This window comes from Pantherophis guttatus, chromosome 1 (genome assembly GCF_059756535.1).
Source record: "Pantherophis guttatus breed Tessera chromosome 1, ASM5975653v1, whole genome shotgun sequence".
NCBI classification, from domain to species: Eukaryota; Metazoa; Chordata; class Lepidosauria; order Squamata; family Colubridae; genus Pantherophis; species Pantherophis guttatus.
Window position 1 is genome coordinate 117,589,601 of NC_142063.1, and position 25,755 is coordinate 117,615,355.

The 25,755-nt window shown below is 38.0% G+C and overlaps 2 protein-coding genes across 6 annotated transcripts in view; one reads left to right on the forward strand and one right to left on the reverse strand.

The window, feature by feature from the left end:
* Window positions 1-6,395, reverse strand: part of SLC4A3 (solute carrier family 4 member 3) — a 66,312-nt gene extending 59,917 nt beyond the window's left edge. Inside the window, exon 1 of one of the 2 annotated variants that reach the window (XM_060687844.2) lies at window positions 6,272-6,395. The gene's annotated coding sequence lies outside the window, so the exon portion shown is untranslated. Of the gene's footprint in view, window positions 1-791; window positions 1,024-6,271 lie in introns of those variants that run through there. The other variant, XM_087881611.1, reaches the window with a different exon arrangement.
* The window catches only part of STK11IP (serine/threonine kinase 11 interacting protein), a 31,343-nt gene continuing 11,730 nt past the window's right edge, over window positions 6,143-25,755 (forward strand). Inside the window, exons 1-15 of one of the 4 annotated variants that reach the window (XM_087881612.1) lie at window positions 6,143-6,243; window positions 6,359-6,530; window positions 7,024-7,087; window positions 9,885-10,087; window positions 13,907-13,981; window positions 14,605-14,700; window positions 15,694-15,801; window positions 16,261-16,332; window positions 20,490-20,619; window positions 20,745-20,848; window positions 21,270-21,359; window positions 22,961-23,002; window positions 23,347-23,517; window positions 23,916-23,997; window positions 24,091-24,429. In XM_087881612.1, the coding sequence (XP_087737738.1) occupies window positions 7,024-7,087; window positions 9,885-10,087; window positions 13,907-13,981; window positions 14,605-14,700; window positions 15,694-15,801; window positions 16,261-16,332; window positions 20,490-20,619; window positions 20,745-20,848; window positions 21,270-21,359; window positions 22,961-23,002; window positions 23,347-23,517; window positions 23,916-23,997; window positions 24,091-24,429 (1,576 nt within the window). In that variant the 5' untranslated portion in view covers window positions 6,143-6,243; window positions 6,359-6,530. Of the gene's footprint in view, window positions 6,531-7,023; window positions 7,088-9,884; window positions 10,088-13,906; window positions 13,982-14,604; window positions 14,701-15,693; window positions 15,802-16,260; window positions 16,333-20,489; window positions 20,620-20,744; window positions 20,849-21,269; window positions 21,360-22,960; window positions 23,003-23,346; window positions 23,518-23,915; window positions 23,998-24,090; window positions 24,430-25,755 lie in introns of all 4 variants that reach the window. The other 3 variants (XM_034433807.2, XR_015731090.1, XM_087881613.1) reach the window with 3 other exon arrangements.

Here is a 25,755-nt window from a genome sequence, read left to right on the forward strand (position 1 = left end):
ACAGAAGCACAAGAGAGAGATAATTTTTATGTGTAGTTTACTATAGTAATAGGAATCGCTTTCTGTGAATAGTACCAGAGCTCACACCCACCTCACAACCACACCCTCTGAAATGGAAGCATTGGTCACTAAATCTGAATAAGCAGAGTTGAAGATACAAATGTACCTCTTCAAAGACAATTTATTCTTTGTTACTACATTTTCTGTCACTGAATCCTGCCATGAAAAACGGTTTCCAGAGCTGAGTCTTACCTCAGATAAAATCCTTATGAGCAATAACGAGATGGGGATTGCTTGTCTGAGGCTTGCACTGGTTCTCGTGAGAGCACTGCAGACTTAATGAGCAGGATGTTACTTGCACTTCCTTTGGCATGCCAAATATAACGGATCGTATGCTGCCAAGAGGTGGGAGTGTACATATACTTGCTCTGCCAAGAGGTGGGAGTTACATACATGTGTGCCTCAGACCCCCTTTTCTCTCTTGCATTCGCTAAACAATCACATGACAGACTTAAATCCTGCCATCTACTAGTCTGGCAGATGCTTGGAATACCTGTTCTTGCCCAAAACAATTTGACACTCTGATGACTGGAGGCTAAGAACTCTTGATACAACAAAACAGACAAGAGGAAAAGGATTTCTAAATGGATCCTGTCATGGAAACCTGGGCTCTGCTCTGTGGGGGAAATCTCTGCCTTGCACCTGGTAATATCAGGGTAATGGAGATGCTGGATCAGAATGGGAGGGAGGCAGGAATGGGGGTGGGGAGGAAAAGAGGTGATATACAGTACCTTGCAGCTGCTGAGAAGGAGAGCGGCTTGCCTCCAGCCAGGGATCCACAAAACGCACACTGCTGCAACTGCCTTTTTCTTGCCCTCCTTCCTCCTGCTGAAGATCGCTCAACATGTGTCCATTTCCCTGCTCAGGTAGGGCGGCAGGCTGTGCTAAGACACCTCCTCCTCTTCAGCGCAGCAGCTTTCCGTTTCTACTGCAGCCAGCCATCCACTGCTACTGGCTCTGCTTAGAGACGAGCTGCACATTGGCTGCTCCTCTCCTTTATTTGAAATTCTGTGTGGTAGTGAGCTGCAAGGCTATGAGTCACTAGCTGTTTTTTTTTTTTCCAGAAGCAGACAGCAGCTGAGCAAGTGGCTATTCTAGCGAGGGAAGTTGGAGGGAGGGTCACAAGTAGCTTATCTGATACAGTGACATTGGCATCACTGTGCCTAATTAGCATAGTACTGGGCTGACCCGATGTGCAATTTACGGGTGCGTAACCCAACACACACTCATTTATACTTGCATGCATTCTCGCAGTTTCACATAGCTATGTGTGCCTTGTATTTCAGTGTACAATATTCATATATGACGTGAGAGCTATCATGTTTGCTAAGCCATTTTCAAAGTCATTGTTGCTTTCTCTTAAGAATTCTTTAATTGCACATCTCAGTCTGTCCCCTCCCACCACATACTATGAAGGATAAAAATACTTTCAGGGTTGTTTTAATAAAGATTACTGGACAATGCATGTGTGGCACTTAAATATGTACAATACTTTTATTTGTAATACAAATAGTCAACCAATAAAAGAATTATACTGACATGTAATTGTAAACAATAGCAATTTTTTGTTGATAGATTGTAAAAACATTTACATGCATAAGTGTACATTTAAAGCAGCTTCTACTTGTAACACGATACTGAAGCCAGGTTAGAAGTTAGAGAAGAGAGGTATTTCGATTATCAATTGTAATAACAAATCAATCCTTCATTCTTGCAGACTTGTTTTGTCTTTCTTGCTAAAATCTAATTATTAATGCTGTTTTACCCTCTTGGCAATTAGAGCCGGTTATTTGACTCTCAGCTATTTTCTCAAAAGGATATAAACAGGAATGACAGGAGCAACTGCTGGTGCCTTATAATAACCCATCTAACAAGAAAAGTCTTGACATGAAGACTCTGAATTTTTCTCTAGGGGCAGATGAAGCAAATCACATATTAACGATTTTAAGGGCACTTCTACCTTTATTACTTTTACATTTATTCCTTAATTAATATATTATTTATTATGTTTTTATTCCACCTTTATTGCTTTGTGAGTAATTCAAGGCAGTAGACATACATAATATCCCTTCCTCCCCTTTTTCCCCACAACAACCATCCTGTGAGGTGAGCTGGACTGAGAGAGAGTGACTGACCCAAAGTCACCCAGGCAATTTTCACACCTAAGGTGGGGCTACAATTCAGTCTTGAGGTTTCTAGGTCAGCACCTTAACCTCTACACTGAACTTGGTCTCATTCTTTGGAGGGCCTCTCTATACAATTCAAGACTTCTATAAATCCCAGGTTTTTTTTTAATATATAGTTATTAAACTCTGCAGAATACCATGTCATCATAGGATGAACTTTACTCCTCCTGAGTTTTAACCATATCACAGGCCCTCTAACAGGTATGCTAAGGTGAGATGGACTTGTCTTCTTTCTGTTTCTTTTCGACTGGAGATATGAAGACATGCAGAGCATTAAGCTGCCTGAATTTTTTAAAACTTTCCTTTTTGCATTGAGTAAAAAGATGTGGGATATTCCAGTGGAATTGAAACCTGCAATTAATGAAGAAGTGCCTTTTCCGAAACTTCCTTTGGCTTAAAAGGTATGATTTAGAATTTGTTGTTTCTTTTTCCCTACTACAGTCTGAAACCATAGTTTGAAGCATTAGGAAAGGCTTTTTTTAAGGTAGTGTCTCAAGTCAATATTGACTTTTGGCGTTTGCCTGGATCAGACCCTGCAGTTCTCTTGGCAAGATTTTAGAAGTGGTTTGCCTAAGGTGGAACCCACCGTCTCTGTTTCCAACCAAGTGCCTTAACCCAGGGTGAAATGCTCCCGGTTCGGACTGGATCACCCAATCCGGTAGCGATGGAGGCGGGTGGTTCGGAGAACCAGTAGCAAAAATCCCTGCCCCCCCCATGCCCAGCTGAGCCGCACGATCATCAGAGGCTTTTTTTTACTTTTAAAAGCATTTTTTCTATAACCTCTTCGGCGGAAAAATGCTTTTAAAAGTAAAAAAAAAAAGCCTCTGATGATCTTGCAGCTCAGCTGGGATCATCAAAGGCTTTTAAAAGAAAAAAACCCATTGTCTTTTAAATGCCTCTGACGATCCAAGCTGAGTTGCTTGATCGGCAGAGGCATTTAAAAGAAAAAAAGTCTCTGCCGATCAGGCAACTCAGCTGGGATCGTCAGAGCCTTTTGAAAGCATTGTTTACAACCTCTTCGCCCAAGAGGTTGTAGAAAAAAGTTGTTTAAAAGTAAAAAAAAAAAATTGGCCACGCCCACCCAGTCACATTACCCCACCCACCCACCAAGCCACACCCACAGAACCGGTAATAACAGATTTTAGATTTCACCACTGCCTTAACCCCTACACCAAACTAGCCCTCTATTGAGACAATGCTTAGTTGAAAAATTGCTACTTTCACAGCTTTCACTGGGATTTTTAATGAAATGAAGAATAACATGTGGTAGCCAGACAGCATCAACCCATTAAAAAAATATATAATTTTTGGGTGGTGGTGGTGGGAGGGGGGAAAAGGTACCAGACAAATGTTCCAAAGGAATTGACAAATTAACTATATTTCCTTTTAGAGTGGATTGAGATTTTTGTTATTGTTGCTCTAGAACTTTACTTTGCAAGAGGTTCTAACTGAGTGATATTTTTTTTGCCTGCTGTATTGGTCATGTGAAGAGATGGTTATGATCCCAGCAACTTAAAGTCAGGAGTTTGATCATTGGTGGGTTACTTTCAAACTACTTTGGAGAAAATAAGAGTGGAAATGAAGCCTGAGATAATGCCCCAAGAAGTGGTTTGAAGGAGATCAGTGACTGTCATTCAAGACTTGAGATGCTAGTAACAAAGAAAGAAAATAACTACTTGTCCTGAGCTCCTGCATGTTCTGTAGTAACCCTCACCAGAAAAAAATAGAAATAAAAATAGCCTGGTGCTTTGCATGACTACCAGTGCAGAGCAGAAGAGATCAGAAAACTGTCATTTGTTTTCTGATAAAACGCATCTCAATTTCACCTTGCTCCTTTTGTCTGAGCTGCAAAGGACAATTTATAAAGCTGTCAAGCTAGAATTTCTTTTAAAGAACTGAAACTCAGGAGACAGGAATAGGGATCTTTCCAATGAGGAAAGCAAGCCACTGGTTTCCCAGGGGTTTCAACTAACTAAACCAACTGAATCAGAATAAATTAGCTCAGCTTTTCAGCACTGTTGGCATTATGAGAATATAGAAGTCTAAGTGTGCTTCCAGATTAGTGCAGAATCACATTAGGAAGCACCCAAATGCTTCAGGGACCAAGAAATTATCCATTTCCCATCAGTTAATATATTTATTTCTTCTTCCCATTTTTATCCCTGTTCCTAAAGCTTACTAAATGCTTAATATGATGCTCATTTATATGAGACTCCAGCTCTTACCATTCTGTTTGTTGCGATTATAATTTAGATAATATGGAAAGACCTACCACCAGACGACCTTATAATTAGCAAAATATTAGAGTGTGCAGAGACAAGTAAATTAACGCACGAGATAAGTGATGATGAAAATTCAGATTATGATACTGTGTGGGGAAGATGGTACGAATGGATAAATGATAGAATCAAGGAAGGAGTTAAAGGTGCAGAAATTAATTAGAGATGTATAGTATAAATGACACCAGATATTTTTTCATGTATATATGTACAAACACTGCGAATCCGATGTCAAACAAAATTGTTATTATATTTTATCTGTCTTAAAAAAAATCAATAAAGTGTAAATAATATATATATATATATATAATTTAGATAATATGGACTGTGGATAGTTTTAGTGGCTATAATTACAAACTGTTTGTGTTGGAGTAATACATATACACAATTGTTTTCATACTGTATTAATATACCGGTATGTAGCAAGCAATTTCTAAGTAAGCAATTGAATGTTCCAACTGTTTAAATACCAACCATTTTCAAATGGTGCAAAGGGACCAGTGGCTCTCTCTATATGTTGAGGAGCAGAATGTTTGATGTTTATGAAGGAAAATTGTAGTTTTGCATCATCTAAAAAGTTGCAGGTTACCCAGCCATATAGTATACATCCTGAAGACAATAGCAAAATTAAAATGGGAAGTACACAGGAACAGATGAATATGGTCGTGAATATTAAAATTATAGTATTGTGGTTTACAAAGAATTTAAATAAAAACAATATTTTATAACATAAATTATAATATAGTTTTGACTGGCTATTATAAATCAGCTTTTTCAAAAAAGGAATCCTGAGACTTTGTTGCAGCCATTTTATGGCTGCAGCATAGCAAGCTATCTGAAATGCAAGAGTCCCTACATACTGTTCTGTTCTGTACTGTTCAGGTAGTCCTCAACTGAAAACAGTTCATTTAGTGATGGTTCAAAGCTACAATGGCACTGAACAAAGTGACTTATGACCATTTTTCACACTTATGACCATTGCAGCATCTCCATGGTCACAATCTGATCACATTCAGATGTTTGGCAACTGACTCATATTTATGACAACTGCAGTGTCCTGGGCTCAAGCGATCATCTTTTGCGACCTTCTGACAAGCAAAGTCAATGGGGAAGCCAGATTCACTTAACAACCATTTTACTAACTTAAACAAATGGGATGATTCACGTAACAACTGTGGCAAGAAAATGGGGGCAAAGCAAACTCAGTCAACAAATGTTTCACTTAGCAACATAAATTTTGGCCTCAACTGTGGTTGTAACTCGAGGACTACCTGTGTTCACTTTTACTGGTTCTTTCCAGATTCTCTGCACATGCCTAAATATATTATGCCACGTATTTGGGGGCTAAACCGTGAAAATCAGTTCCAGGCTTAAGTATACAGACACCCAGAAATTATGTTGGTTTCAGGAAAGCGGGATATCGCTTGCTATTCAGATACTGCGGTGTGTGTATGTTAAGGCATTTATAATGGCGGTTTTTGTCTTGGAAATATTATGAGCTTTGGCTATTCCTCGTGTAGGTGGGGTGGGGTGGGGAGTCTGACGGCTTTGAGAAAAGTTACAAAGCGGATTGGGAAAGTAAACGGGAAAGACCCGAGGTCGCCGTTACCACGAACTAAGGCGAGGGCGGCTATGAAAGCAAGAGCAGAGGCGGGACCGATTCTCTCCGTTTGGCGGAACCCGGAGGACACTCTCTACGATTTTGTACGTGCTCTATGGTAATGCGGAAGCCAGGAAGGACTCTACCTTATTTTCTAGGGACGGTGGGGTTGCCTCGGTTTCCAAAGGCGAGTTTTAAGGTGGTTTTTTTCTTCTTCTTTCCCTTCCCTCCAGGTGGTGGAGAGGCAACGCGAGCGTTACCATGGTTACCTCCGGGCCGGTTGGCGTTGCCTGTATCGTGTGCTGGTTGCTTTGTCTTTCCTGCGCCGGGCTTCCCTTTCCTGTCATGGAACGGGAGGGAACCTGGTAATTTCTGAACAGTACAGTACTCTGCGGCCTGTTTAGGGTAGGTAAAACAAAAAGAAAAAAAAAAAGAAAAAAAAAAGAAATTTCCCCTGGCCTTCTGTCGGTGAGGGTTAGTTAGAGGGGGTCGAGAGGGGAAGAAGGCTACTGCTGCCCCTTGCTTAAATAAAGAGGGGGAGGGTGGATAATGATGGTCGCTGTCACGCGCCTGCACGTGAGTATTGCAACATTTGGTTTAGTTAGGAAGCGCCTGGGTTGGCCTTGGAGCCTTGCCTGGGTTGGTTTAAGCTTCGGATACTGCCTGTCAAGTCTTTAAACAGAGAGGTTTGCTTCAATCACTTCTTCACCGGGGTTTGACTCTTTCTCAGGTAGGGGATTGTGGTTCACCAGTCTCTGCTTTCATGGTTGTGTTGGTTAAAGTCCTTCTGAATTAGCATGTGTTGAGATAACTAAATGTGGCTTGAACTCTCTGGTTCCCAAGAAATTATCATGATTTCTTCTCTTTTTTTCCCCCTCCCCCCCCACTGTCTTTGCAGATGGCATCGTCTGCGCCCAAAAAAATAATGCTTCAGAGTCTAGCACAGTTGCTGCAGGATTCTGGTGAGGTTCTAATGATGTGGAGAACTTTTCTTTTGAGATATTTGGGAAATGGCCTTAAGCTCTACTCTGGAACGGAAATAAATATGGCTATCCTTGGGTTTGCCTTTGGGTCTATGCAATGATTGCTTAAATTAATAATAATGGTTGCATGTTGAAGCTCTGGGTTCAGGCGCAGCAGAGTTTTAAATAGGAGAAAACATTTAATTGAATTTCCATGGCTAGTATATTTACCAAAACTCTATGAGTGTTTTTCTCACAGCCTGTACTTGTAATAGATATCAAAGATAATCCAAACTCAGTGATACATATATTAGGTCAAAGGAAGATAATATTAGGACCAGGCTTTACCCATGTATAGGTTGTCCTCGAATTATAATCACAATTGGGACTAGAATCTTGGTCACTGAGCAAAGCAGTTGTTAAGTGAGATATGCGACTGCTTTGTTTAATGACTGCAAGTCTGGCATTCCTGGTTGTGATCAAGTAAATTTGCAGGTTGTTAGGTGGACAGAGTTTCACACAAGGAACATAGGGTGTCTTGTGGGTGGTGAGAGAAATCTGGAAGGATCTGCTCAGGACCTGAATATTCTGTCTGATGAAAACCAAGCAGGATTTTCAGTTCCTGAACAGAGAGACATTTGTGGGCAGCCTGCCCCATTGTGCTGAAGTATTCTGTACTACTTTCTCTACAGTACTGCCTCTTTGCTTAGAAGCTGAAAATCCTGCCAAAATCCGAGTAGGATTTTCAGTCCCCGTGAAGAAACACTTGTGCATGGCCTGTGCTGGGTGTCCTGGGGCAGCCCACATTAAGCACCCTGTGCTCCTTACCTTCCACACTGTTTCTCTGCTTTCTGCTTGGATTTTGGTTTCCTCTTGTCTTTAGGGGCTGACTGAAAGAGTTCAGCTCCCCTTCCATGCACAGCTGGGAGAATCCTTCAGCGGGGTGCAGGAACAGAGCTCAAATCTTGAGGATTTGAGCTCCATTTCTGCATCTAACTGAAGGAGTTCAGCTCCCGTTCGTGCAGAGGAGGAAACTCCTCTGGCAGGACGCAGGAGCTGATCTCACATCTTCAGGATTTGTGCTCCATTTCTGCACCATGCTGAAGGAGTTCTGATCCCCTGGTAGGTAGCTCTTTTCAGCCCTCAGATGTAAGAGGGAGTCTTGTGGGCAAGCAGCAGCAGCTTGCAACCTTCCCTGCTGACTTCTCCATTGACTTTCTGTGGAAGCTAACAGAGAAGATTGCAAATGACAAACCCATGATTGTGTACTGCTTGGTAACCGATTGTAAATTTGCACAGGTTGCCAAGCACCCAGATCGTGATCATGTGACCACAGGAATGGTGGTTCAACATTTTGCTGTAAAGCTCCCTTTCGAAGGCTGTTGTAATTCCAGACCATCATTAAAGTTGTAGGTCAAGGACTACCTGTATACTGTTAAATAAGTTTCTCCAGAGATACATTTTTCACCTCTGTTCATTCTTCGTTGAGGAAGGTTCTGTTCGGTGTTTGGGTAACAAAATGAAACACAAATTGCCCAACTACTTTTTATGGTTAGCTTATATTCTCTGCATGTTATGTACCCTGAAAATTGGATTAGATCACTAAAACAGAGTTTCAATTAATTTAATATAACTATACTTACCCCTTATGCTTTCTAAAACATTTGAAAGTATAGACTCCAGATTTCCCTAAGTGTCATTTCCCAAAGAGGAATAAATGTTTCATCTCTGCAACGCATTTCTCTTGATTGTGTTTTTCATGTATACTAAATGTAATTGCAGCTTTTCCAGTTACCTACCAGTAGTTGTGTAATCTGGGAGAAGTCCTCATATCATGGCAGTGAATCTAGTGCTTCAAATATAAAAGGAGGTTGTAGTTCAGAAGAGTGGAATATACTTTATACATCACTCTGTGGAGTGTGTAGAGTAAGATTTTCAGTAGCTTGCATCCCATGCCTTTAAATATAAGACTTTAGGCCAGGTATTGCAGTAGAACCTGCTCTCCAGACACAACCCAGTATCCAGAAACTTGTTTACAGTAAAAGCCCTAAGACAAAACATGGCTTTATTGCATATAGGTAGAAGACATACACACAGAAATCAGGTGTGGTCTTTCTCGGTATCTTTTGTACATCCCAGGTATATTCCTTCTTGTCTTTTCAAGACAATGATAAAGTATCCCTGTCTTCCAGGTGTTGAGATTGGGAGGTTTAGTGTTTGCATAGTAATTCTGCCTTGCCTGATAACCATTAGTTCCTCCCTTGCTAGTTTCATCCCTTACATTAAGGGTGGCAATCATGACACTTTAACATTACAGGTCATCCTCAACTTACAACCACAATTGAGCCCAGAATTTATGTTGCTAAGTGGAAAATTTGTTAAGTGAGTTTTGCCCCATTTTACAACTTATCTTGGCACAGCTGTTAAGTGAATCACTGCAGTTCTTAACACAGTTGTTAAGTGAATCTGGCTTCTCCATTGATTTTGCTCATCAGAAGGTCGCAAAAGATGATCACATGACCCTGGGACACTGCAGCTGTCATAAATATGAATTAATTGTCAACCATCCAAGTTTCAATCACGTGACCATGGGGATGCTGCAACGGTCATAAGTGTGAAAAATGATCATAAGTCACTTTTTTCAGTGCTGTTGCAACTTCAAATGGTCACTAAATGAACTGTTGTAAATTGAGGACCACCTGTATATTATTGACCTTTCCTTCATGCAATTATTCTGTGCAGTAAATATACATTGATCTGTTAATGCTAATGATTGGTTTGGTTTTTTTTTTGTCAGGGGATTTGGTTCTGGATGGTACTAGCACCTTGACCTTGTTCACTTCCACACTTCAAATTCTCAATCAGATCTTTGAGCAGTACCTACTGCCACGAAATCAGAATCATGGCTTCATTGCACTCTCATCACACCCTGCTGAAACATCTGCTATTCTCCAAGCCCAGTTTCTCTTTGATGTCTTGCAAAAAACTCTCTCACTGAAGGTGTGTCCTGAAATGTGAAATTCTGTGTATTAGATGCCTGCTTTGGGAAAAAGCTTGTATCTTGCAGAGGGGATATTTGGATTGTTCTGATATAACTGAATATTACTACTGTACTGTATAATTATGATATAACAGAGAATCTATGGTCTTTAGATGTTGCTGAACAGCAATTTTCAACATCTCCAGCCTGCGTAGCCAATGCTGAGGGGCACTGTAAGTTATAGTTCACCAGCATCTTTGATTGACGGATTATATGTCATCAAGTTTTTTTCAACTAGTTCCTCAACTCAGAAATTTGTATCAGTGCCATTGAAGTTTTTAAAAAGACGAAGTCTTTCACATAAAACATTTTGTTTCAAATACTATCTCTATATCATCTTTCAGCATTGAGAAGCATCACAAATTGCAAATCTAAATAAAAATGTGTGGAAAAAGGGAAGGATCCCTAATGCAAGTTGGTAAGGACTAAATTGAATTAGATAGTATAAAGCTCTTTATGGCTTTTCTTTAGTCTTGAATATTCAAAGTTGGGAGAAATTAATTATTAACCTATGAAATGCTCCTAATGTGAATTTGGTTATTAGTCCATTTAATCTACTGACTGGCCCTACTTTGTGAGGTCTACAGAGAACCATGTGGCATAAAATCTTTTTTAAGGAGCATTTTTAAAAAAATTGCTGGAGTTGCCACATTGGAATTATAAAGGGGCTTGGCAAAGATGACAAGAATTTTGAGAGAAGAGATGTAGAAAATTTGAGAAGGTGGATGTTAGAACTTTCTGGACACTAAAGATTGTGGCAAGAAAGAAAAGATACATAATTGGTTTGTCTGATCAAGATCAAAACAATAGGTTGCTATTTTATATGATTGTTTTTTTAAATTGGGACTGGATGGTGATGGTTATTTCTGGTAATGATTGTTTTTTTTTAACTAGGACTGGACTTTGATTATTTGAAGAGTGGAAATGGGGAGGAATCTGTTTAAATGAAAAGGAATGATTTAAATTGGTTGTAATAGATATAATTTGTAATGTTTATGTTGTTATTTCTGATAACCCTTACTGGGCTTTTGCTGATTAATATGGAAATATGAGGTTTTAGAGATGGGCTTATAACGAATGTGGTAAGGTATGGAACGAAGAAGTGTTTGACTACATTTTAAGAGATAGTGATAAATTGTTAATGTGGATTATATTTGCCAAGGATGAAGGGGAAGGTTTATTTTTCTATTTTTCTTTCTCCCTCTCCCTTTTTTCTTTTTCTTATATTAGTTTCCTGGATGTATAGTTCTGCATTTTTGTTTGGTAACAGCATAAACGTAGAATGTCCTCCATTGTATGTGGTGCTTAATTAAATTAATTTTATAGTGCTCAATATAACTCTGATAAGAAAATAATGAAATTGCTTTGCATAGGCTTATTTCACAACAAATATGGAAGTTGATGATGTTCCTGATGGAATTACAATATGTCTAGAGTGTTCTCTGTTCTGTTGTCTAGAAACTATTGTGTGGGCAACAGCAGTTTCTGCCAGGTCTACTTGGCATAAGACTGAGGAGGTGGTGAGTGATTGGCAAAGGAACTAGCTTCCTCTTGGCTGTAAATGTATATCCATGCCATCTGTTCAAGCAGACAAAAAGCAGATTGGGGATCTGGGATGTGCTGGAATCGGTATTCATGATTAGCAATTTAGCCTCACGATAACTGAAGAGACATGTAATGGTATATAAGAAGGCTAGATGAATATGAGTTATCTGATTGAAGTTGGAGGTTTGAGCATTGAAGTTAGTACAGTATTTCAATTCTGCTCTATAGATCTCAGCTGTCTGCCCAGAAGATTTAAACTGAAGCGTGTATACATTTACTGAAATTGCAGATATATTTTAGTAGTATAATCTGGAATGTGTCTTTCTTCTTTCTGCAATTGTTTTCAGCAGGGGAAAATGACAAGTCCTTGGGGGGGGGATTACTGTTCATTAAATATCAGACTTGTATGTAACTCCTTTTTATTTTTAAGCTTTACCAGGAAAAACCTGTGTGAAATAGGATTTTTTAAAAATATCACAAAAAGTGATGTTATTTTTGAGATTTGAATAAAAACAGAGACTATATTATTCTGAAGTCGAGCCTTCCTTTGCCATGTTAATTGTATCTCTTGATCTTGGGTATTTCAAGGTTGGAGATGCTGCATAGGGAAGCGTATAAAACCATCCCATTCTTTTTCACTAGCAGGCAAGAACGGGGATTATATACAGGAGTGGATTGAAATATGCTTCCTATTTTGAGATAGTTATGCTGTGGCACTCTGTAATTTAGTGTATTATGAAATTAATTGAAAAGCTATATTACTATTTAAAGAAACTGAATTCAAGTTTTAACCTTTAAATGAGAAATGAGATAAAGCCTTGGAACTATTCATTACAACTGTTCACTGCCCCTAGTCCTTCGGGAGAAGGGCGGTATATAAATATAAATAACAACAACAACAACAACAACAACAACAACATATGGTCTATATGAGAACATACAAAGCTTGCACTTGAGTAAAGGTGTGCTTGAATTGTTACAGAGAGTTCACTTATTAAAAAAATTGAAACCTCTTTAACAAAGCAGAAGGGAACATGGTATCTCACCCTCCTGTCATGGAATAGATACTTTGATGATTATCTAAAGCCCTCATGTCTATTTATTACTATGTACTATTTGATGTGATGATAACAGCTCCTGTTGCATGCCTCTGCCCCCTTTCCAAATTTCTATTCTTCTGAAATATTTTTAGCTAAATAATCAGCGTATAGTCAGCCTTTATATCTTTACGAAGACTTTATCATGAGAAGATTGCTGTTGAAATCTCTATTTAAACAATCATCTTTGTTCCATTTTGTTCTTCACTGAGCTTGCTTTGTCATAGCAATTGTTTTGCCTGTAGATTGAGTTTGAGGGCCTTCTAGGTTGTATTTTATGCCTGCTATCACATAGTAGTTGTTAGACTTAGCTTTCACATAACAGAACGTAGAATTTAGGTATATTTTTGGCCTATGCAAGAGTAATTGTGAAAATTATTCTGATGAATTATGGGTTAGGAGTTCATGAAAAAAGGAATGGCATGATAAAGTCGTTTAATATTACATAAAAGACTGCTTTAAATGCATTATTGGAAATCTAGGAGTAATTAATAAATCATGAATGAAATCTACAGCTATCCCATTTCTATTCATTTTTACTTTGAGCTTTGTCTTCCTGAATTTGGTTTGGTGTGGAAAACCAGAAAACAAAATGGGGAAATTGAACTCCATTTTCCCAGATTCCCACATCAGCTACTGTTGCTTCTGAGATCCTTAGATAGGATTATCATGCAAAAGCAACCCCCAATGGAAGTGTATGTTTTAATACTCTCTGTATTGGTTAGCATGTAAGATGTATGTAGCTAGATTAGAACAGTGGAACTCCAGCAACTACATACTTGGGGTGCAACATTACGCCTACATAGAGTACATGCTTACTTCTGGTAGTTTATTCATTCTTTCATTTGAGACTTCCGGTTGGCGAGCTGCAGCGACATGGTGCTGAGTGAGTGACTGTCACCCCTCAACACCGTTTGTCACCGCGTTTTGGGGATCCCTTCGGGGGCGCGGGTCCTGGAGAGCCCCGCGGACAATAGAGAGAGTCGGGTGAGCGAGAAAGTGAAGCGCACACACTTCTCGCTAAACCGGTTTCATAAAATTTTGTGGAAGGCAGAACTACATATTTGGAGATAAGATGAGCTTGCAATATTAGATACCTTTGCTTATAGTTGGTGTCACTCTTTATCTTTCTTTCAGCTCATATTTGTTCCTGAATGTTCTCTACCAGCTCCTGTGAAGATTTCTCCCTTTAAATCATTGCGGCGTTTAGAGGTGAGTTTCAAGTACTACCATGGAGTCCTTTTAAGTATGGAGTAGGTTTTGGTTTGGTATTATCTCTGGGAACACTATGGGGTAAAGCAGTACTTCTCCCAAGCATATATAGAGAGCTGGATAGTGAGATATTTCATACCTAAGTCTTTTTTCCCCCAGAATATTTGAATTTTTTTTCCAAAATATTGAAACTAATTTTAGTTTAATGTATGATCTAAAAAGAGTCTTTCTAAATTTGATATAACAATTACATAATAGCATGGAAGATAGGACTCAAAAGAGCTCACAAAATTGTATAATCATACTGTAGCCCTATTTTTTCAAGGTAGTATTGTTTGAGTTAAGGAAAAATACATATGAAATAAATAGAATCCTACTGTGCCAGAGGTGGACAAAGCTGAAGCTCTATATAACTTGTTACAGAACAGCTTTTAAGAATTGATAACTAGCAGAGGCATGGATGAGGGATGCTGGCAGTTGTTCAGCAACATCTGGAGAGAAACAGTTTCTTTACTGCTGTCTAGAATACATATCCCAATGTATATGTATGGGTATAGGACAGGATTATTGAATCTGCAATGGATATTCCTTTATATTCACTCTTCTCTTTTTGTTCCCTTTAGTTGAGATGTGTTCCTCTGCACTATCTTCAGGGTCTGAGGTTTGTTTATTCCCAATTAGAGGCTTTGACCTGTTCCAGATGTGTGAATTCTCTGGAAGTGAGTGGTGATATTCCATATTGGATTTTTTTCTACCATCAGGAAAAGAATGGCTGGCAAAAGATAATGCATTTTGCACAGAGTGTCATTAGACACCTGCATTAATATTTTCCTGATAAGTTTTATGGAACACTGATTTTAAGCAGAAGTTCACATAGACAAAAGGGGAGGGGGATTTTTTTTTTTGGCCTTAATAATATTGCTTCTTCTTGGCAGCTTTTTGCCCCCCAAGAAAGGAAAAAATGGCCTTAAGTCTCTGTCATTTCCTTCTCTCTCAGTGAACTTCCTCTACAAATTGTATATTCCTATACCTGATCTGGTCCTATTCTGGTTTTTAAATACTTTTTGGAAAAGGTAATGAATTATAATGAATATCATGTATAGTTTAATAATAAGTACAATTACATACTCTGTAGAGGGTAGATTGCTGTTTTACAAGACTGTGATTCATGAGCACTTTTTGTAAAAATAAAGTTGTGGCAGTTGTTGAGAGTCATATAACACGAAGATACATTGTATAACATGAAGATACTGCTATGGACTGTATGAATTCTGATATGTTAAAGAATTAAAGTGCCTTTTTTCTGTCAAAAATCTCATTGCAAATTGCAGTGTGATTTCTTGGCAGTTTGCCAAAATTCACTAGTGTAGTTGTTGGGACTGGAAAAAAAGTTTGATGTTAATAATATAACAATATAATATAATATAAAAATTATTATAGTTTCCTACTCCTGTTCAATCAGGAATCTTTTTTCTCACAATCTTCCCTCTTTATGAATGTCTAAGCCAGTGGACTGTAAGGAGACCATTATACCTAGTACCTAGTACATTCAAGCACCACAACAATTTTCCCCCCAATGAAATGGATTTTGAAAGTGCTTCCTAGTTGAAATGTCTTTCGGTCTTGAAGCAAAAACTTAAAAGCAGGTTGCTGAGAGGCATAGGTAGCCACCCTAATTTTATCACCGTGTTATCCATCTTCTTTATTTATAGGAGATCCTTTCTGCATGTGGTGGAGATCTTAGTTCTGCACTTCCTTGGCTGGAATTACATACAGCCAACTTCAGCTACAATTCTATTGCAACCTTGGATGATTCACTGGTATGAGGTTTTTTCTATACAACTGAAGGCAGCAAACATAAAATACTCCTTCCTTCTCCTATTTTCTTCACAACAACCTGGCAAGTGAGTTAGGCTGAGAAAGAGTGACTAGCCCAAAGTCACCCAGCCAGTTTTTTCATGCCTAAATTAGGGCTAGAATTCACAGACTCATTGTTTCTAGATGAACTGTTCTGCAAGTAAGGTGTAGCAATTGGTGAAATTGCATGTTTTTTAAAATGAAATACTGGAACAGAGGGTGATTACCAGAAATAAGCACACAACCTGATGGTAGTCTAATAGTCTTTTATCTATCGACTATCTTTCTCAGAAAATGGAATAGGAGGGATTTTTGAATGATTGTACTATATATAATAGGCCATCTTCAGTGTTAGATACTTGTTCTTTGGATTTGGTCCATTTGTAATCATTAAACTCTTACTCTTTCTTCTCTCTATTAAGCAATTATTAAATGTCCTGAAGGCTTTGGATCTTAGTCATAATCTCATCCAGGACTGCCAGCACTACCTGACTGTAAGTATCTGGCAATTTATTTATTTATTTATTCATTTTATTCAATTTGTATACCACCCTTCTCCTAGTGGACTCAGGGCGGTGCACAACCAGAACTAAAACACATACCAATACAAAATTTAAAATTATTAAAAGAATTACATACTTTGGCCCAAGTTTAAAACAATTCGAATTAAAACCCATTGACAAATTAAAAGCTAAAAAACTAAAAAAGACTAAAAAAAGGGGGGCGGGGTTTACGCCAGCCCTGCTTGATGGAAAAGAAAAGTTTTCAGGGCACGGCAATGAGCTCAGTGCTACCTTTCAGAAGTTAACTATGCCAATTAACAGCTCTAATGACAACAGTCTGCTAACAGTCAATGATATTTTTCATCATTTAGGCAAAAAAAACCCTGTTGCTATCAAAAGAAAGCATCAAATTTCCTTGAAATGTTCAGTGATATTTTATTTCCACTTAATGCTCCATTTTCTGTGTTTCTACTCTATAAAGTTCTTGAAGTTCCTTATATCTTTTCAACTTACTTTATTAAGTTCAATAATATATTCCTTGTTATAACAATTCTGAATAGGTAAAATATATACCAAAAGTAGAGTTATTCTGGCATTCTGAAAATACACTGTCACAACATTGCCCTTTTTGATTTGTCTTTCTATTTTGTCTTCTAAAATTAAAAATGTTTATTTTTATTTTTTGGGTAGGAGGCTATTTTAAATGTTTTTATTACTTTTTTACTTAATTATAGGTATGGGATCCTAGTAATGAATGTAATTATTTTTCATTTGCTTACAAAAAGGCATTTTAGTAGTTTTAATTTCACGTTTATAACATTTAAAATACAGTATATTGGACAAATAAATAAAATCTTGAAATTTTTGTGCCACAATAGTCTTAATTTTTCCATAATGGTAGTTCACTAGTGGTTAAGTATTTATCCTACCCATAAGAATGGGGACCTGTAATAAATTCAAATTTAATTTAATACTAGAGACAAATTTCAAGGAACAATTGGCTTTCTTGCTGTGCCACTCCATAATATTATTAGTACCCTTTGTGATTTATGGATGGATAATTCTATGTCTCAGGATTTTTTTTTGCACTAGGTTATGTTTAGGCCTATATAGGTTAAAATTGTTATCTTTTTTTTTTTTTTTTTAATTTGATTTATATGCCGCCCTTCTCCGGAGACTCAGGGTGGCTTACAATGCGTTAAGCAATAGCCTTCATACTTTTGTATATTTATACAAAGTCAGCTTATTGCCCCCACAAACTGGGTCCTCATTTAACCTACCTTAGAAAGGATGGAAGGCTGAGTCAACCTTGAGCCTGGTAAGATTCGAACCTGCAGAAATTGCAGGCAGCTGTGTTAATAACAGGGTGCATTAAACCACTGTACTACCAAGGCTCATTTTATCTTGACTCCTGAATGCTAATAACTGGGTAGTATAGATGTTTATGGATTTTGCAATAACCTCTTTTCACCTTTCTAGTGAATGTGAGCAATTGCACTGTGACTTCCAATATTTTAAGATCAAGTATTACATTAAGTATGTCACTGCCAATATTTTAAGCTCAAGTAGAGCCTTGGTAGTACAGTGGTTTAATGCATCCTGTAATTAACACAGCTGCCTGCAATTTCTGCAGGTTCGAATCTTACCAGGCTCAAGGTTGACTCAGCCTTCCATCCTTTCTAAGGTAGGTTAAATGAGGACCCAGTTTGTGGGGGCAATAAGCTGACTTTGTATAAATATACAAAAGTATGAAGGCTATTGCTTAACGCATTGTAAGCCGCCCTGAGTCTCCGGAGAAGGGCGGCATATAAATCAAATTAAAAAAAAAAAGTAATACATTAAGTAATGTTTTAAATTATTTATAGCAAGAAAATGGAGAAACAATAAAGTTCAAAAATAAATTCTTTAGGAAAAATTTTAAAAAATCAAGGCTACCATTCCAGTGTAGTATTATACCAAGACTTTAAATCACAGTTGAATATAGAACTATAGAGATACTGGAGGAAGAGGAATGCTAGTAATTGAATTTGTAAGTGGTTATAGAATCCAGTTGACAGAATTAGATATGTTGCTCTTAGTATTTGGAGACAGGAATATTCCATAAGCCTTGATAAATAAGGCCACAGCTGCATCTTGACCAACAGAATGTTCCAATAGTGATTAGCAAGTCAGGTGCCCCTGAAAAAATAAGTAGACTGGCACGGTTAGTAGCTTATCTGTTGTAGGAAACTTTGAATCAAGACTATTTCTGAATTCCTTGTTTGAATATTTTGATTAGAGTGAAGATGAAGTGGGGTTGTCATTCCTGGATTTCTAGAGAATGAAAGCAGTTGGTTATTATCAGTGCACTAATGATACAGCATTCTATAGGTAGTCCTTGACTTACAATTATTTGTTTAGTGACTGTTTGAAGTTACAGTGATGCTGAAAAAAGTACTTACAACTGGTTCTTTCGACTGTTGCAGCATCCTTGCGGTCACATGATCAGAATTTTGGTCCTTGGCCACTGGCATGTATTTATAATAGCTATAGCATCCCAGGGTCATGTGATTGGCATTTGCAACCTTCTCAGCTGGCTTCTGACAAAGACAATGGGGGAACCTCTATTTGCTTAATGACTGCATGATTCATGAACTGCAGTGATTTGCTGAATGACAAAACAAAAACAATCATAAAATCAGTCACGACTCACTTTAATGACTGCCTTGCTTAGCAATGGAAGTTCCAGTCCCATTTATGGATGTACATCAAGGTCTATCTATGTATCTTTATCCAATACTCTTTTTCTTATATTGAAACAAAACAATGGGGTAAGCTGGTGAAATTTGGTAAGGCAGGGTTCTTGAACATTGTGTTCTGTGTACTTTCCAATAGTATCCCCTTAACAAAGGCAAATGTTAAATTTCAATAACATTCCCTACAAGAGAATTAGCAGGTTACTCTAGAACTGGAATTCTGTAAAGACTGAGGGGATTAAAGTCGTAGTCCAGTTGCCTCCTGCCATTCTCCTTGCCATTCTGAACTTACCTTTTACATACTGTTTCTGGGTGAAAGCTGCTTTTGGTCTGTATTCCCAGTTGGTTTAGTGCTTAAGTACATGAGAGACCTGTAGGCCTTCGGGGCAGGATGGATATACCTTTCCTAACTTGGTGTTGCAATTATATAACGAGATAAATAAAGGTTTGCAGGGGGGTATTCAAAATGCTTTGCCTTCCTCTAATGAACTAACCTGATTTTTTCTGGATAGACATGTCTAGTCCTATGCATCACTTCTTTTACACACACACACAAAAACACACACACATACACAAAATAACATATGGCTGACATGCATGAGAAAGGAGGTCCAATACATTCAGAAGAAAGTCCAGATTGGAGAAGACGATTTAAATAATCTTAGGGGTTTGAAGGCAATCCATGCAAAACAATCTTCCCTATTGTTAGAATTCCAGCAAATGTATTTCAGGTTGAGTGGATCAGCCCTAAACACTAAATTGCTGTGTTTAAAATCTGTATCTTCATAAAAAAATTGCGGATTATAATGAAACAAATTAGCAATTGCACTAAATGCTTCTCGGATGGGAGAACTGCCAGTCCTCCTTGGCCACCGGCATCTTCTTGCTGTGTAGTTACTGCCCTTCTTATTTCCAAGGGCCTCATGTGGCTGTCATGCGCTAGTTGGCTAAGAACAGAGTTAGGTCATATGCAGCATTGGCAGAATATCTAAATATTTTAAGATAAAAAGTGCTCTGCCAAGGACTTTAATCTTTTATGCTTTCATGAACACTTTTGATCAGATATAACTAGCTGATGGGAGACACTTTTGATGTGTTTTCATGAGGCGCCAGGTAAGTGGCAGCATGTAGCCTTTGATTGATCTCACAATGCTATGCAAGGTTGGACTTGGGTTTATATTTGGATAGGAAATATCAGCAGGGCTATGCTGAGAAGGAAATATTAGTGGGCTAATAGAAAGTAGAAAAGAATTCCACAAGAAGGCAATGGAAAATTATTATTGTCGTTGAGAGAATGACGTGGTTATGAAGTTGCCAAGAACTGAGCTTGATTCAAGGAGAATTTACTTTCAGTGTGAAAAAGAGAATGGAAAAGACTGAGTAATGTTGAGATTTATCATCTTCTCCTTGCAGGTGCTGATGGAGCTGGAATATTTAAATGTGGCATATAATTTCCTGCCTAAGATGCCTGAACTTGGGCTACATAGTAGGGCTAAACTGATGAGTCTAATTCTACGATACAACCACCTAGCCAACATTAGTGGTAAGGATATAGTGAAAGGGCTAAAAGCTTTAATAAAATATTGGGCTAGATTGGAGACTTGAAACACAGTTTGAAAAAAGGTTGGCTTCTGTCTGATGGTACTTACTCTGCTTGCTTCTTCACAGGTGTGGAACAACTGTCAAATCTTCAACACCTAGATATTGCCTACAACTTGTTGCTGGAGCACTCTGCCTTAGCACCATTGGCTTGGTTGCATAACTTGAGAAGGGTGAGTATTTACCGTTATTCCCGAGTATTATGGGTAACAGTGACTCAGAGTAAGTGCTGTTTAAAACTGTACAGAACCTGGAGAATATGACTAGCCAGTAATAATTGTGGATCACTGATTGGTGGTATTTCAGTATGGGATGAATTCACTCTTAGGTGAGCAAGGGTACTGTAGTTGTGAGAAAGTTGGGCCCAGCATCCTGCTTTAGATTTTGCCATAAAACTTGGCCTGTGGTCATCTCTTAGCCTAACCAAGGTAAGGAGGGGATTTATGCATGTTAGCTTGAGACTATTGGGAAAGACAGCCAGCAATTTTATAAAAGGTCACACCAACACACCGTTTTTATATGATTCTGGAAAAATGGAATCAGAGGGGCACGTTTGCGGCAGTGAATATAAGTGTTCTTTTTTTCGTCTCTCAGTTGCATCTGGAAGGAAATCCTTTATGGTTTCATCCAAATCACCGGCTTGCTACTCTAGTGCATTTGTCTCCTAGAGCTATTTCTTGTAATGTGAGTATCCAGCCTGTGTTGTCAGTTCCCATAATTACAATATGAAGAAACAGTAGTTTCATCTGTTTAAAACAGTTGCCAATAGTTGTGTTTAGGTAGCGGTTGGTTTATATATTCCTCATACAGTGTAGCAGCATAGCTGTATGGCTGAATAAAGAAGCTAATGAGTGCATAAGATGAAATTGTATCAGCCAGACATATAACATGTGTTTATTGAGAAATGTCATCACCTTTTTATGAATAATGAAAAGATTGAACTAAAGTGATTAGTCAACAGGGGACAGCAAAATATGTAAGTATTAAGTGGGGTTAGGACTGGGATGAGAGCCAGTTTGGTGTAGCAAGAAACCGGGAGACTGCAAAATCTAGTCCCATTTTAGGCATGAACCCAGCTGGATGACCAGTCTCTCTCTCTCTCTTACCACTCTCCCTTAGGAAGGAGGGCAGGACAAGGCACTTCTGGAATCTTACCAAGAAAACTGCAGAGACTTCTCCAGACAGGCGCCAAGAGTCAACAATGACTTGAAGGCACCCCCCCCCCAAAATTGCAGCAGGATAAATTGCAGCAGGAATTGGAAGCCTGTTTGCTCCCAGAGTCCTGCAGGATCATGCTATCAAAAGTCAATGTGATTGTGATACCATAGTGTGATTGTGGTAACATACCCCAAATCTTCCATTAGAAAAAAAAAGGCTGAAAATTGCCCTATCTGCACCACTTAGCATCATTGTATCACTAAGGTAGTACTCCCTTACCAACGATAATTGGAATTGGGACCTCTGTCATTAAGCAACATAGTTGTAAAGCACAACATCATGATTGTGCTGGCTTATAATAGTTCTGTCAGTCCCAGTTGCTGTTAGGTAAATCCCGCGTGGTTGCAATGTCCCACGGTCACATGACTGCCATTTGCCACCTCTTGCTGCCTTTCATACTGACTTGGCTTATCAGAAGCAGGCAGTGAAGGTCCCAAATGGTGATCACAGGACTGTGGGATGCTTCAGCACAATAATTGCAAGCTGACTGCTAAGTGCCCAAATCGCAATCCTGTGACTGCGGGGATACGAAGGCCACAATTACAAGGACCTCCTCGTTCAGTACTGCCATAACTTTAAATGGTCACTGAATGAGTGGTTGGAAAATGAGGACCACATGTAATTCCTTTGGTCTTTGAAGACCAAAAATATAAATGCAATCTCCCAGGAAAGAAAATATTATACTCCAGTTTAGAGCTACAAGTTTGCCCCTCATGCTTAATTTGTACTTAAGTTAACTGTAACTTCTCAAAACAGAGTTAGCACCAATTCTGCTTTGCATATTCAGGAGTTGGTGAGCTTCCTGAAAAAAATAGGATTTATATGGCATTATGTAGAGGACAAAAAAATGTAAGATGTTACTTCTGTTCCTATGTTTTATTTTTCTGTGATTACCATACAGTTTCAACATATTAGTGTTAGAAAATATTTTTCATTGCTGTCTTATTTCCTATTTTTTAACCATTCTTCAAGTGGAAAGTAGAATACAAATTCTGATAGGTTTTATTTTGACAAGGAAATGAATGTGTAAATGTTTTACTGATACATATTTTTTTTTTTAATACCAGTTCCTCCTTGATGAAGAACCCTTGTCTGTCTCCAGTTTACAGGTAGGGAGACATACATAAATGTTTATTTTCCAGAGTTGTATTACAATGAAAATTTCGATCCAAAAGCTCCTTTCATCTGAAGTAATTTCATTATGTGTTTTCTTTACTGTATGGTAGAATGTGCAGAGACCAATAATACTTTTGTTCATTCAAACAAACTCTATTTCATTTCCTTTTGTCTGATGATTCTCACTTTAGTGTTAATACAAAGCAGTTCCTCAGAATTGCTAATGTGGCATTTTGCCCTAAAGTAATATTAGTAATAAAAAAAAAGGAGACATAGCCTCGGAAAAGATCTTCTTACCCATTTATAGACTATTGTGGTTTGTTTTTTCTCCCACCAGCACCACTCAAACCTGAATCGTGCCATTGCTCAACCACTCTGCCCTTCAGGCTCAGAGAGAATTATGATAAACCAGAATGCTCTGGAAAGTTCCTATGCTGCAGACCAAAGTGATAGCCAGTCACCTAAAGAAAACACATCTGCCATTCCATCATCTCGGAAGAGAACGAAGGTGGTTCTTCCATTTTACATACTCAGGGTTTGGAATTGGCAGAATTGGTTGTGGTGAGGAAGAAGATAGAAGAAGCCTTTGTTCTCCACTAGGAGCTTTTGTTATGGTGTGTTTAGTGGCTGTAAGAGTTAACCCCTAACATTAATGTAATAACTTACACAACATTATGAAAATATCCTTAATTGTTGGAGTTGTGGAAATGTTGCGAAGCCAGTCATTAAAAGTGTGACTGAGCTGAAAGCCATACAGCAGATGGGAATCCCAAATGCTTTCTAAAAAGCTTTCTTTCTTTTCAGAGGTGTGACATAAATATGGTGATGTTAATATAACTTAATATTTAAGTAAAGAGCATGAGAGGGTCAATTCTAGTCATTATTTATAACTTGGTTTTGTTACAGGGAAGAATTAAAGTTCGCAGGGCCAGTATTTCTGAGCCCAGTGACACGGAACATGAGTACAGAACTCAACCTCTCTCGGAAGGTGAGATTTAAATCACTATGGACCTCTTATATAAGATAGACTGCACTGAAACTGTTTTCAAATTTTGGAGTGGTTGGATTTATCTTCTCACAGATATATTTCAGCAACATCAGGCAGAGATGGAACGCATGGACAATGTTCGGGATCGTTTTGGGGCAAATTGGCTCCAATATAGGCGACACCTAGAAGCAGATGGACCTACAAAGTCTACTGTCCACTCTAGCAGCCCCACAGGAGACTCTCTAGACAGCTCAGGTGGGACATCTGAGCAGAAGAAGAGCACCATGCAGGAGCAGAAACTTCCTGATGCTGCAGAAGGAAAAGACCCGGAACTGCCTGATTCTGAAATTGCAGTGGAAAATCCCAAAGCAACAGCAGAAAAGGATAGATCAATAGCTAAAGAAGATAAAGATCAGGAAGAAATACTGGAAGGTAAATAGTGCTGCTCCTGGGCCACTATCCATTTCTGTGGGTAAGTGAAGACTCTTCAGGTGTTTAAATTTCCACATGGGGATTTTCTCACCCCCATATATATGTCTCTGCACACAACATACTTACATTAGTATGAATATGCATATTCACATGAGTATGTGTTTGTATTATGAGTATGTGAGAAATGTTTTAAAAGCATTTAATTTTTAAACCAATACAAATACATGTTACACATAATAACAATTGCAAACAAGACCACTGAATTTCATTTCAACTATTATCACAAAAATTATGGAATTTAGAAACAAAACAGTGAATAGAATCTAGACTATGGAAATCATATTTCTGACTTTGCCTCTGTGCCAGTACAAAGTCATCTGAAAGGCTGAGAGCTGATATATTTAATTGAACCAAATTTACCTGGTCCCCTGTAGTATTAACCTTTAATTAATTATTAATTAATCCTTATAGATTATATCTAATGGATATGCCAAAGGCAAATATAGTAATATTATAAAATGCCCAGAGTTACCCTGAGGGTAAGATGGGCTGCCAATAAATTTAATAAATAATAATAATGTTCCACAAAACTAATTATACTTTCCACATAAATAGATGACAGCCATCCTTTTTTAACCAACTGCTGAGGAGTCCAATATGTCAGAAAATGTTTTTTTAATGGGACTAAATAAGTTTTTAAACAATAAGAAACATTCAAACATTTCTTAACACACAAGCCGTTGATTTGTATGATATTTCAGTTCTGTATTCCCGTTTATTTGTATATTATCCACATATAGCCACTGTCTTAGTTTTTAGATCTAAAATTTTAGCTTTTGTAAAAAGTTTTTTTAATGCAGATAAAAATTAACTGCGTTCTAAAGTTTCAGAGTTTGTTAAAAATTCAGGATAAAACAAGGAGCACAGCTTAAAATAATTTTAACTGAATGTATTCCCATTCATTTAAATAAATTATAAAATCCTGAGTTTATAAGGAAGGGTAAACGCAGTGAAACAAAATATGACTTCTAGACTAAAAAATATTTTGAAAGCAATGCATATATTATTCCTCTTAAATATTTTTCCAAACCTCAATGACTAATTTTCATAGAAAGAACAAATACCTTAGCATTTCTGCTTTCATATGAAACTGGTGATTATAGATTTCCTGATTTCAAAGCATATAAATAGGGATGTGTTTTTTTCTTAACCAATAATAATTTGGAATGGAAACTAAATATGTTGGTTCAACTGCCTCACTGTGAATATTATTACTTGATAACATGGAAGTCTTGGAAACTTCTTGATTCTAACTAGGAATCTACT